Source organism: Stenella coeruleoalba (genome assembly GCF_951394435.1).
Source record: "Stenella coeruleoalba genome assembly, chromosome: 7".
NCBI classification, from domain to species: domain Eukaryota; kingdom Metazoa; phylum Chordata; class Mammalia; order Artiodactyla; family Delphinidae; genus Stenella; species Stenella coeruleoalba.
The window spans coordinates 105533420-105546155 of record NC_137153.1 but is presented as its reverse complement, the minus strand read 5'-3'; the positions used below and the strand labels follow the sequence as shown (position 1 = coordinate 105546155).

General features: G+C 47.6%; 1 protein-coding gene across 22 annotated transcripts in view; it reads left to right on the top strand.

The window, feature by feature from the left end:
- ASTN2 (astrotactin 2) overlaps positions 1 to 12736 on the top strand; it is a 1502867-nt gene that overhangs the window by 1228400 nt on the left and 261731 nt on the right. The window contains exon 1 of one of the 22 annotated variants that reach the window (XM_079927223.1): positions 3194 to 4518. The exons of the other annotated variants lie outside the window; for them this stretch is intronic. Within the exon in view, the coding sequence (XP_079783349.1) occupies positions 4514 to 4518 (5 nt within the window). The 5' untranslated portion in view covers positions 3194 to 4513. Of the gene's footprint in view, positions 1 to 3193; positions 4519 to 12736 lie in introns of those variants that run through there. 22 annotated transcript variants of the gene reach the window in all.

Genomic DNA, 12736 nt, shown 5'->3' with positions numbered 1-12736 from the left:
GGAGCTTACAATATATTATCTTTATCTTTTTTTTTACCTGTATGACTCCCCTACTAGACTACTACATGCTTGAAGACAGGGTCATTGTTTTTCTGCTTTGTTTTGTTTTCATCTTCAATACACGAGGTCTGACCCAACGTAGGTCTTTAGTAACTTTTGTCTTGAAAAGAGAATTAAAACCATCAGCATTTACACAGGTTGTTAATGGAAGTAATGAGCTCTCTTTTCCTATAGACCTGCAATCAGGAACTGGGGGATTTTCTTCCCTCCCTCCCTCCCTCCCTCCTTCTTACTTCCGCTCTCCTCCTGCCCTCCTTTCCTTCCTTCCTATTTGCCGCATGACTCCGTCACCCTGTGGTCCCCACAGCGTTAACCCCAGGGGGGCTCTTGAGGTCAGATCCGACAGTGCTGGCTGCAGGGACCCCTGCTCGCAGAGCGGGCTCTGAGCACAGTTCACCAGGAGTGTGTCCCTCTACTGTGATGCATGGAAGACAGAAGACACCAGAAGAAAGGCCCAGGCATTGCCAACGTGCCTTTGAAGAAGCCTCGTAGTGTCTGTCTCCGGAGCTGCTCAGCCCACAGACACGCTGGTTATTAGTGTCTCCTTGTTACTGTGCTATTAAGAGCTGTCAGCTCCTTCGTTCTAATGCTCTCTTTCGCTTTGAAATGTTTTGTCAGGCCTGCGTTAGCCTAGAGAACAGGGATTCCGAGTTCAGCAGGATGTCTCTTACAGGGCATCCTCCAAGCCTGTCTCTGGGCATCATGCTTAATTAAACTACAGCAATCACCCTCCCCTCTCCCCAGCCACCCTGCCCGCTGTTCGCAGGGAACCGAGCTCTAGGAGCTGGCACAGAAGCAGGCAGCGGGGACGTGACACAGCCGGAGGCGGGCTGTCGGGGGCGGCAGGCAGCCCGATCAGTGGTTAGTGCTGCAGGCTTGGTCCTCTCCCAGCCCTCGCCATGCGTGCCACTGTGGTTGTGCTTGAATATAGATGTGTGTGTGAGTGTGTTTGCTTGTGTTTATATGTATATGTGTGTCTCCAGGTGCCCTATGTATACGTGTATGTGCCTAAGTATTTGTTTGTGTCTGCGTGTGCCTAAGTGTATGTGAATGTGTGCTCGTGTGTGTATGTATGTGTATGTGAGTGTGAATGTGTGTTTGTTTGAATGTGTTTGTTGTGTGTGTTTATGGGTATGTGAGTGTGAATATGTGTGTTTGTGTGTAATTATGTGTATGTGTGTATGTGAGAATGGGTGCTGGTGTGTGTGTGTTTACGTGTACGTGAGTGTGTATATTTGTGTCGGTATATGAGTGTGTACCGGTGGGTATAGGAGGGATGGCGTTTGGCCCAGATGTCAACACATCTCCTGGTCACAGGTCTAGGCCATTTGTCCATGATGTCTGCCCAATCCCTGCTTCTTTAACTATTACCAGTGATCATTTGAGGCTTGTCTTAGGCTCTGTTTTAAGTGACTTAGGTAAGTTTTAATTGAATACTTAGTAGCCTTATTAGTAGGTAATATTAGTCTTCTTTTCACTAAAGATGGAAAGGGAAAATTATTTGTCCAAGGCCACAGCCTTTATTCTCCACCACCATAAAGTTAATATATATTTCTGTAGAAAATCCAAGCAATATTTGTAGAAAAAAAAGAAGTTAAAAATCCCCTGGAGTCTTATCTGCGTGTGACCACCTTCACATTTGTGAACCTCCTGTCAAATGTCCTCCTGTGCTTAGAGTCACGTTTTATATATAGAAAAATGTATATAACTAGGGTGGCACGGTATATGCTCATCATTTTTTTTCACTTAAAAATATCCCCTAAAGCTTTTTCTCTAATTTATAAAGATCAGCTCTATGTTTTTTAATGCCTGCACCTATTCCATTACCCAGACTTATAATGCATTGGATCAATCCCCTATTGATAGACATTTAGATATTTGCCGGCTTTTCACTATCATAAGCTATGTTGTGATAAGCATCTTTGTAAATACAGCTGTGCACATTTGACTGTCTCTTAGGATGAATCCAGGAAGCAAAACCTCTTGGGCAAGAAGCATGCACATTGAACTGTTGATTCCTGATGCCACGTAGCCTCAAGAAAGGTTGAGCAAGTTTACATTTGAAGTCCCAGATGTAGTGTCTTAGCCAGAGGGAAGGCAGCTGGTCCTGATTTAACTCCACTGTTGTGGGGAGGAAGATTTGGACTGCCTCAGGGCTTGGCTGGTCCAGGACTCCGGTTCCCACTGCACGGTGCCTGGAAGACTAATGCAGGGAAAGCGGAACAGGGCTTTCTCTGCAAGGAAAGCTTCATTAGGCTACTCTGCCGCATGCGACGGTGCTCTCAGGTAGAACTTGGCCTCCACTCAGAAGGAACCCTCTTGGGCTGAATTACCCTAATTCAGCCCCATGCTGTCTTGGCCCTCACATTTGTCATTAGCAAGCGTACTGTAGAGGCATCTGCATTTCACGCAGCGTCTCTCAAAGATGAAGAGGATCCGTACAGAACTGTGAAGGGAAAAGGTAGACAAAGCCGGAGCGGTGGGGCTCAGTGTGCAGACACACGCAGATGCCGAGGCACAGAGGGGTCTTTCAGAAGAACTGAGGATCCGCTAGATGCCTGCATTAGACCATTATTATATTTAAAAATTGACCCTGCCCTCAACTTCCAATTAAAATAACAGGGGGCAGTTAAAATGCTCAGATGCCGGAACTCACATAAAGGTGGAGAGATAGTGATATCAGAAACAGTAAATGTAAGTTTGTTGTACTCCGAGTTCGTGAAGGCAGGGCTGAAGGAGGGGATGACAGTTCTCGGAAGATTCAGTGAAGAGTTGAAATGAATGAATGAATGACTTTCATCTTGAAGTCATCCACCAAAAGATGTTCCAGTTGAGGACTGAATAGAAGTGGTTCAGATGTTACCTGCATCACTCACTAGCTATCCTTGCAAGTTGGGTTTGCTAAGGATGCAGAATCCAAGTTCAATAAGCAGCATGTGGATTAGGGAGTGGCTTTGGGATTAGTAGGTGTGGAGCGGGACCCAGAAGAAGTCACAGTGCACTGCAGGTTCAACCACAGCCTCAGCGACCCCCATGGGGAGCTCTGGGCTGAACTGGCCCTTCAGCTTGGCCTGATTTGGGCCCGGATGTCTAATCCTTTATATGCTTGCAATGAGCAGTCATGGGTGCAGGGTACCCAGGTAGGGGCAGGGTCTTAGGCAAGGTGACTCTCTGTGGCCAAAGCAGTCCCTAAAAGGGCTGCACGCTGACAGCACACCTAGCATCTGGTTCTAGCATCTGGGACGACAGTGAAGGGGGACCTGAGTGGAGCACCACAGTGCCTGCCATGCTAACTGTATGACCTTAGACAGCCATGTAATTTCTCTGATCAGCGTTCTTATCCATGTATAGAGACCCCCCCTTATATAATGGAAAGGCTGGAAGGATTAAAAGGTCCTCTAAGGGGTGTGCCCAGCACTCTATTCTGCCCCAAGCGTCGTTAGTAAAAGTTATATTCGCATTTCCCTTCTTCCGGGCTCCCTCTGCAGCCCTCTTGCCTTCCCCGCTGCTTAGTTATCTGGTTGTTTCCCCCCATCACCCCACTCCCAAGGGCCTTGCACAGTGCTTTGCATGTTGCAGCAAGGGAACTATAGTAGCACTTACTGAGACTCTACCGTGAGCCTAACACTGCAAGGCGCTTTCTCGTCTATCATATCCTGTCCAGTCCTCTCTGTACCCTGACAGCTGGGTTTTAGCAACCCCACTTTACCTGTAAGGAAACCGAAACTCAGCAGGTGAAGCCTCTTGCCCTGGGCCAGCCATACAGCAACTCACTGCTAGAGTGCGGATGAGATAAGAATTCAGGGCCACCTGCCTGACTCCACAACCCCAAACAAACACAGACGGTGTTTCTTCTCAGCGTTGCACCCTCGGTGGGGATTTTCTTGCCCGTTTTTAGTCGGAGTGATGAGGGTTGCCTGGAGAAGTTGAAGTTCCGGGTCTTTGAAGGTGGCTTTCAGGGGCTCCCAGCCACCGTGCAGCTGCAGGAAGAGACAGGTTGGCGTGGATCACGGAAGCTGCGTGCAACACAGCATTGCAGACACTGACTGCTGGGCTTCTGTCAAGAGACGGTGAACAGAGCATACGCGGACATCTCAAAATCGCTGCACTCGGGGGCAGATTTATACTCATTTTCAAAAAGGCAAGGGAGAAAAGGAATCTACCTTATCAATTTGCGGCTGGGGACCGAATGCTGGGTGTGCGTGCCGGAGCGGCGGTGTGATAGAGCGGAATGGCTACCTCAGCCAGGTGTCCGAAGTGGCAGCTCTTATTTATCAGGCACCGACTGTGGGCCAGGCACCATGATAGGCGTTGCAGAGAGTGAGGAACACAGCGTCCTCAGCCTTCACCCTCACTTCGTTTGTAGTCTGGTGAAGAAACCAGCCGCTGGACCTGTGAGCAGTGGGCGTGCCTCCAGAGAAGGAGGAAATTAGCTCCATCGGGGAGAATCAGGATGAGGTAAGAAGAGATTCAGCTTTGAAATAAAGTAGTCACGGAATTGAGGCAGTTTTCATCCTGTGATCCAATCTCCCTGAGCCTCAGTTTCCTCATCTGTGAATGGAGAGAAAAAAAAAAAATCCTTACCTCATAGGATTGCAATAATTAAATAAGGCAATATAGCTAACCTGGGGGCCAGCAGATTTTTCTATAAAGGGCCAGAGAGTAAATATCTGAGTCCTTCATAGAAAATGAGTTTGGGGAATTCCCTGGCAGTCCAGTGGTTCGAACTCCACGCCCTCACTGCTGAGTGCCTAGGTTCAATCCCTGGTTGAGGAACTAAAATCCCAAATCCCACCAGCTGCTCGGCGCAGCCAAAACAAACAAACAAACAAAAAGAAAAAAGAAAGAAAAAAAAAAGAAAATGAGTTTTGCAGCCACCTGATTATTTTTTTTAAAATTGAGCTAACATTGATTTATAACATTATATAAGTTTTATGTGTACACTGTTATATTGCTACTTCTGTATACTCCACAGCATACTCACCACCCCAAATCCATCCGTCACCATACAGTTGATCCTCTTTACCCATTTTACCCTCCCCCCACCTCTCCCCTCTGGTGACCACTACTCTGTTCTCTGTATCTGTGTGTTTGTTTGTTTTTTTTTATTTATTTTGGCTGCGTTGGGTCTTTGTTGCTGTGCACAGGCTTTCTCTAGTTGTGGTGAGCAGGGGCTACTCTTTGTTGTGGTGCACGGGCTTCTCATTGCGGTGGCTTCTCTTGTTGCAGAGCTCGGGCTCTAGGCACACGGGCTTCAGTAGTTGTGGCTCGCGGGCTCTAGAGCGCAGGCTCAGTAGCTGTGGTGCACGGGCTTAGTTACTCCGCGGCATGTGGGATCTTCCCGGACCAGGGCTCAAACCCGTGTCCCCTGCATTGGCAGGTGGATTCTTAACCAATGTGCCACCAGGGAAGTCCCCTGTGTGTTTGTTTTTTGTTTGGTTTGGTTTGTTCATTCATTTTGTTTTTGTTGTTGTTTTTTGTTTATTAGATTTTTTTGTATTCCACATGTGTGAAATATGTGGTATTTGTCTTTCTCTTCGCTTAGCGTAATTCCCTCAAAGTCTGTGTTGTCATAAATGGCAAGATGTCGTCTGTTTTGTGGCTGAGGACTGTTCCATTGGGTATATATTCCACATCTTCTTTATCCATTCATGCACTGATGGGCACTTAGGTTGTTTCCATATCTTGGCTATTGTAAATATATCTTTTCAAATTAGTGGGGGTTTTTTTTTGGTAAGTATCCAGAAGTGGGATAGCTGATTCATGTGGTAGTTCTATTGCTAATTTTTTAGGAATTTCCATTCTGCCTTCCATAGTGGGGGCAACCATGTGATTTTTGTTACAAATAACCAGCTCTGCTGTTGTAGGGGGAAAGCAGCCATAGACAGTGTGTCAATGACTCCATCTCCCCACTCATCCCCTTAGTGTGTTGTGGGTGTATTCCAATAAAACTTTATTTATAGGCGCTAAGTTTTGAATTTCATGTAATTTTTACATGTCACATGAAATATGATTTTTTGATTTTTTTTTTCCCCAGCGATTTAAGAATGTAGAAACAATTCTTAGCTTGTGGCTTGCACAACAAAACAGGCAGGGGGCTAGATTTGGCCATAGTAGTTTGCCAACCACTAAACTGAAATGTGAAGCCTGTGGAGGTGCTCAGTGGATTGGAGTTCACACCCACCCGCTTCCCGTTCAAGGTGCTAAAGATTCATGTTTTTCAAAGCAAAGCACTTGCATGTCAGCCATCCAGGTTAGCCCTCGTAAGAACCCTGAAAAATAGGCAAAGAGAAGAATGTTATGCCCATTTCAGAGATGCAGAAACGGAAGCACAGAAATTCAGGGAACAGAAATTAAGGGAACTTTCCAAGTTCACAGACAGTAAGTATCAAAACTGGAGCCTTTGAGGCTCTAATTTTGTGCTATTTTCTGTTTCTGGATATCAGGGATGGGGAAGAAAGACAGCAGAGTGAAGTAATGATTAGATCTAATAGTACTGCTGTAAGTAAATAACTGATAACTAATATTTCTACAGCGTCTTACACCTTGTAGGTCACTGTGACACACTATCTCATTTGCTCTTCACTGAAACTATTATTAATAGCTCTTCATGCTCTGCAAACTCAGAGGCTGCTAAATGGCAAAGCCGTGTCTGTATCTGGGGGGTTCTGCTAGGCCCGAGAGAACAGCCCTCCTCAGTGCTGCACACGAGCCAGGCTGCCTCCAGCTGGAATTCTCATCAGCCCCCTTACTCACCCCCCGGTCTTCCTTCTGAATCCAGTCTCCCTACTGCAGCCGAAGTGGTCTTCCAACATGCAGGTATGATCATGCCACTCCTCTGCTCAGAACTTGCCAGCAGTTCCTCATTGTGCCCAGGAGAAAGTCTGGCCTCCTTAGCATGGTGGACCAGGCTCCACGTAATCAGGTTGAAGCCCACCTGTTAGGCTTCCTCTATCACTGCTCCTGGCCCTTGCCTTGCCTGGTCCTATCCATTTCTACCGAGCTACTTGTGGTTCCCTGAGTTCCATGGGGTTCCTCTTGCCTCCCTGACTTTGCATATGCTGTTCCCTCTATCTAGAATGCTCTTCCAGTTTCTCTGCATGAAATACTTTAATTCATCCTTGATTTACACCAGGTGTCTATCACCTCCTCCAGGAGTCTTCCTGGAACCTCTTTCCTCCAGAAGAGTTAGGTGGTCCGCTGCTCTCACCTCTTATCAGAGCCCTCCTTCACTAGGTACCAGTTCACATATCTGTCTCTCTGACTAGAATGTGAGTGCCCAGCACAGAGTAGGCACTTCACGAATAGACATTTAATAGTCAAGTAAATGAATGAGCTTCTTAAGGGCAAGGGATGTGTATGCCCCTGGAGCCTAGGTTCATTCCTGGCCCCCAGTAGTAAATGTTTGTGGAGTAGGTCAGTGGGCGGGTGGGGGACGGATGCAGCTGCCACTGGACGGATCAGGGAGGGTGGGGCGCTATGAGCAAAGTCCACCCAGGACTGCACGTCAACCCTGAATGAGCAGCGGCCATAGGTTGTGGTCGAGAGTTATCTGTTTCCCACCGTGCCATGTGCAGGAGGCGCCAGCCAGGGCTCCGAGTTCCCCGCCACCCTTCGAGCATCTCAGCACATCTCTTCTTCCCTAAAACTGCTGAGGAGCTGCGTTTCCCCACCTCCGTTTCCTCCCCTCCTCCCCCCACCCCCGAGAGTAGGTTTGGTGTTCCTACAGATGTTTGTATTCTCTGCAGCTGATGAAAATATTCATTATCTTGTTAGCTGTGGCGGGGAAGGAAGTGCAGATTTGCATTTTCCCAGCTAATCAGGGTGGCACAAGCGGTGCCTGTCACCCAGGCCCGTTCCCTGCCAGCCCCACTGCCTTCTGATGCTGGAAAGGGGATTCCTCACCCTGCAGCTTCTACCTCGCTCTTCCCCAGGCAGAGTCTAGAAGGGAAAAAGGCACCTTGGAGCCCCAGCCTGTGTGTACACACTACCAGATTCCCTCCCCAAAGACCACGTCTTCATGCGTCTCTTTCCTGCTCCAGATCCTCCCATGCTCCCAATTCTCAGTCAGGTCTGAACTGCCCAGCCCGGCTTTTCCCCTTAAGCTTAGGGCCCTACATCTGTGTGAAGCTTTACACTTCACAAAGGACTTTCAAAATCATTAGCTTATTCCATCTTAGCAAGTACCCTCTAAGACCTGGTATTACCCTCACTTTGGTTTTGTGTTAAGAGGTAATTGAGACAAAATGACTTCCCCCAAATAATGTTGCCATGAAACAGTGCTACCAAAAAGCTGCCCCCTGCTTCCCTGTTCAAAAACAGTCTTAAGTCTACCTAACACCAACTTGTCTTAGTGGAGACCTTTGTCCTGGGAATGGCAAAAGATGGGACTTTGAGGCTGAGCTGTGCGTCCCAGCCCTGGCAAGGTGGGGAGCCTTTGGCAGTGACCTGGACTTTTACCCTTGGGCGGGGCAAAAGATCTGTGTACACAAGGACGTGCATAGGTGTTTGAGAATAATGATGATGATGATGATATTGTTTATTTTGGCGAGCTCCCAAACTTGTCCTGATGCTTCTCGTACATTCTGGGAGGTGTCAGGTCTGGTATCTGTATCTCGTCTGACAGGTGAAGAAGCCAGAGGCAGAGAATGAGGATTTGAAAGAGAATATCAGACGGTAAACAGACATTTAAATAATGGGCCCAAGGTCATCCAGCCATCCTTCCAGTCGTTTCATAAATCCATGGCAAGCACCTTTATGTGTCAGGCACCATGCTCGATGTTAGCAGCATAGCAGTTAACAAGGCAGATAAGGCCCTTGCCCTCGTCGAGCTCACCCTTCTGGGAAGGGACGGGGGCGAGGAGGCAGCCACGAGAAAGCCAACATATATTTCTGGTGGTAGTGAGGGATATGGAGGAAAATAAAGCAGGGTAAGGAATTGGAAAGTCTTCCTTCATATGAGGTGGCCCCGGCAGGCTTCTCAGAGGAGGTGACAGTAAAGCAGAGGCCTGAATGAAGTGAAGGAGTGAGGACTCAGAAGGCACAGGAGGTCTCCTGATATCTCACAGGCCAACTCACCGACTCAGGGGACAAGAGCATGGTGGTTAAAAAGGGCACTAGAGGCAACAGAATACCGGTTCTAGCATCAGCGTTACTCCCTAGGAGCCATGTGACCGCAGGCTAATCCCTTAGCCTCGTTAAGCCTCAGGGCCCCGGTGTGTACATCGCACACAGTCATAGTACCTTCCTCACTAGGCTGTTCTGAGATTTTAGGAGATCATGCAAATATTATGTCTGTATGAAGTCAGTACTCAATAAGTTAGCTACTATTCGTCTATGGGGCTTAAAGTCCAGGAAATCATGGTTTTTCTCTCTTCATCCTTCCCCTCCTGCTACTTCAGTGACACGTTTATCCAGCACGCACAGAGCCCACACCCCACAGCAGGGTCTGTGATAGGTATTAAGAATACAATAGCTCATTTATTCTACACGTAATTGCTTGAGTGTCCACCAGTCCAGGCCCCGTCTTAGGTACTAGGGATCGAGACAGACGCAGAATCGAGTTAAGGGATTGAGTTAAGACAGACACAGGTCCTGCTCTCGTGAACGTCTGCCTGTGTTCTGAGGCTTCAGGTTCTGTCTCCAAGCTGTCCTTTGGCCCCAGAGCAAGCGCCAAGCCAACGGCTGCCAATAGGGCACCCGTGTGTGAATCAGAACAGGGAGCCTCCTCTGGGCAGACACCCCCTGCACTGAGCCTGACTTGCAGAGCAAGGCCGGATTTCACCTTCTCTTCGCCCTCTCGGCAGTGGCATGATCTATAGGGTCACGTGTGGGAGTCCTGGAGAGACACCCTACCACCACCCCACACCAACCCAGCAATGGACAAGACTCTTCTGACCCAACATAGGTCAGAGCATCCCTGGACTCTGTCTTAATTCTTAGCCTGAGTGGTCCCCAAAGGGGGGACACTCTGTCTCCCTCATTATACCAGTGACCCCTGAGAGTTGGCACACGTCTGTCCCATGAGCAAGCCCTGGGACTCTCAGCATGGCATCAGCCCATTGCTGCTCAGGAAGAAGCAGTATGGGCTGGGAGGAGGAGCCTCGAGTTATGGTCCAGGACGTACCACAGACTGCTGTTGTCTGAGCAGAGCCCTTTCCCTCCCTCACAGCAAGTTTCCACTTTTCATTATCATTCACAACAGCAGCAACAGTGTTTACTGAGTGCTTACTACCTTCCAGGAACTCTTCTCAAAGATCTGCGTATGTTATTTCTTTCATCCTCAAGCAACCCCATAAGGGAGGTGATTTTCTTGTCCCCATTTTACAGATGTGGAAGCTGAGGCACAGTGGGAGGACTGGACTTGATTTTGACTTCTCAGGCTTCTTCCAGTACTGACATTCACTGGCTCTGTGATTCTGCTATTCATACATTCATTCATTCAACAACTTATTATTGAACACCTATCATTATGTCAGGGACTGTGATAGGAGCTACATGTATTATTTTATTCATTTAATCCTAACAAACTGGTAGAATATAGCTTTTATGATCCATTCTACAGATGAGGAAACAAAGACTCAGAAGGATCTGTTCGTTCATTTGCCCCACCAGCCTTCTTTATTGGACACCTTCTATGACATGCTCCTTGTCCTGTGTTCTAGGGAGACAGTGGTATGTGCTGGCCAGACAGATATTCTGTAGTAACTAAGGACAGAACTGAATGACAGTGGTGACCAGGGGATGAACCCTACATTCTACCATGCAGGAAGGTTGGCCTCCTTTTGAGGAGGCTTGCCGGCATACACAGATGGGGACCTTGTGATGTTGTATCCCAGTTTCTATACAACCACCATAAAAGCCCCATCCTCAGCTGGTCAGATGGCCCTCTCCATCCTCTATTTCGCAGACCCTCTGTCACCCACACATCCCACTTCCTGAGCCATGGGCATGCTCTGTGGCCCCCAAGCCCACTGCACTCCCAGTGGGCCAGGAGCCTCCCATGGCTTCAGTAATTAAGTTCACACATGCCAAAAAGAGAAATAGCATCACAGATGCGGTCGCAAATTTCAGCTAATTAACCATATGGTCTGGATTGCTGACAGAGTGGGAAGGCGCTCTCCGCGACTGCCGGTTTCCTGGGGGGAGGGAGGACTATGAGGTGTGTCACCTCCTCCTCCAGTGCAAGGCTTCCTGCCACCCACTGGGAGTCCTCCCATCTGTCTCTTCTCTAGGAGCTGCCCTAGGGAAAGAAGTCCCCACAGGATGGAAGGAGGGAGTCTGGCCTTATTTATGGTCAGGAAACACCTGACCCAGTTCAAGAGGCACTGTAGGTGGGAGCACACTATCTCTGGGTGTAGAATTTGGAGAGACAGGCTTAGCAGGTGAGACACAGTGTGATATAGTGGACAACATATTGAAAACCTGGACTTAAATCCCAAAGTTGTCACTTATTAGCTGTGTGACCTTGGCCAAGTTGCTTAGCCTCTCTGAAGTTAAGCCACTTAGGACTTCTCCTGAGTGTCAGATAGCAGGATTGGGGTCAGTGATGACCATGCTTTTTTTTGATTCTAAGCATCTCATAGATAGTTAGAGATGCTAATGGATGAGAGAAGGAAGTCGTTGGTACAAATTAATTTAACTGGTGCCAGAGCTACACCCCCACACCATGGTTTACAAAGTCCCTGATTGGCTTTGAGAAAAGGAAAGCAGGTACACTCAGAATTACTGCAGAACCTAGCATAGTTAATAATAGCAATTATTACTATTACCTATCGAGAATATTAAAAACCGACTTTATTCCAGAAAATGTGTTCTTCATTTTACCTATATCATTTGAAATCCTCACAACAACTCTGGAAGGCTATCAATTTGATCCCCATACACTGATTAGGAAATTGAAGTTTAAATGGGTTATGTAATATGCCCCAAATCATGTAGATAAGATGTTTTGGAGTGGAGATTCAAATTTCATCCTGGCTGACAGCGAAACCTTGCCCCTCAGAGTTCCTACAGATGTGGTTATATGAACGCGCTGCTCTTATTTGGGTAGGATGGTGGTTAAGTGGCTGCCTGACTCCTGCTTGAGAGCTAGGTGGCCACGGAGAAGGAGAGTCTGCATACCAAACTAACCCCAAAATGGTATTTATCTGAGAAAGTGTACATATTTCTTTCATCTGGCTGCTGTAAGAAACTTTATTATGTACTTAGTAGTTAAAACAACGTACATTTATTCCCTCACCGTTCCGGAGGCCAGAAGTCCAAACTGAGTCATGTGAAGTTAAAATCAAAGTATTAGGAGGTCTTCCTTCTAGAGGCTTTTGGGGGGAATCTGTTGCTTGTCTCTTCCAGCTGCTGGCATTCCTTGGCTTGAGGCCACATCACTCCAATCTCCACTCCCGTTTCTACCTCCCCTTCTGCCCCTTCTGTGGGCATATCACTCTGTGTCCCTTTTAAAGGGACATGTGTGATGATGCTTAGGGCACACCCTGATAATCCAGAATAATCTCCCCATTTTAAGAATTTTAATTTAAATGTGGATGGAGAGGTTAGACTAGGGAACTCTTCCTCTCGAAAGTCCCTTTAGCCAGATAAGGTATAGTGGCTTGCTAGAGCTGCCATAACAAAACACCACAGACTGGGTGGCTTAAACAACAGAAACTTATTGCTTATAGTT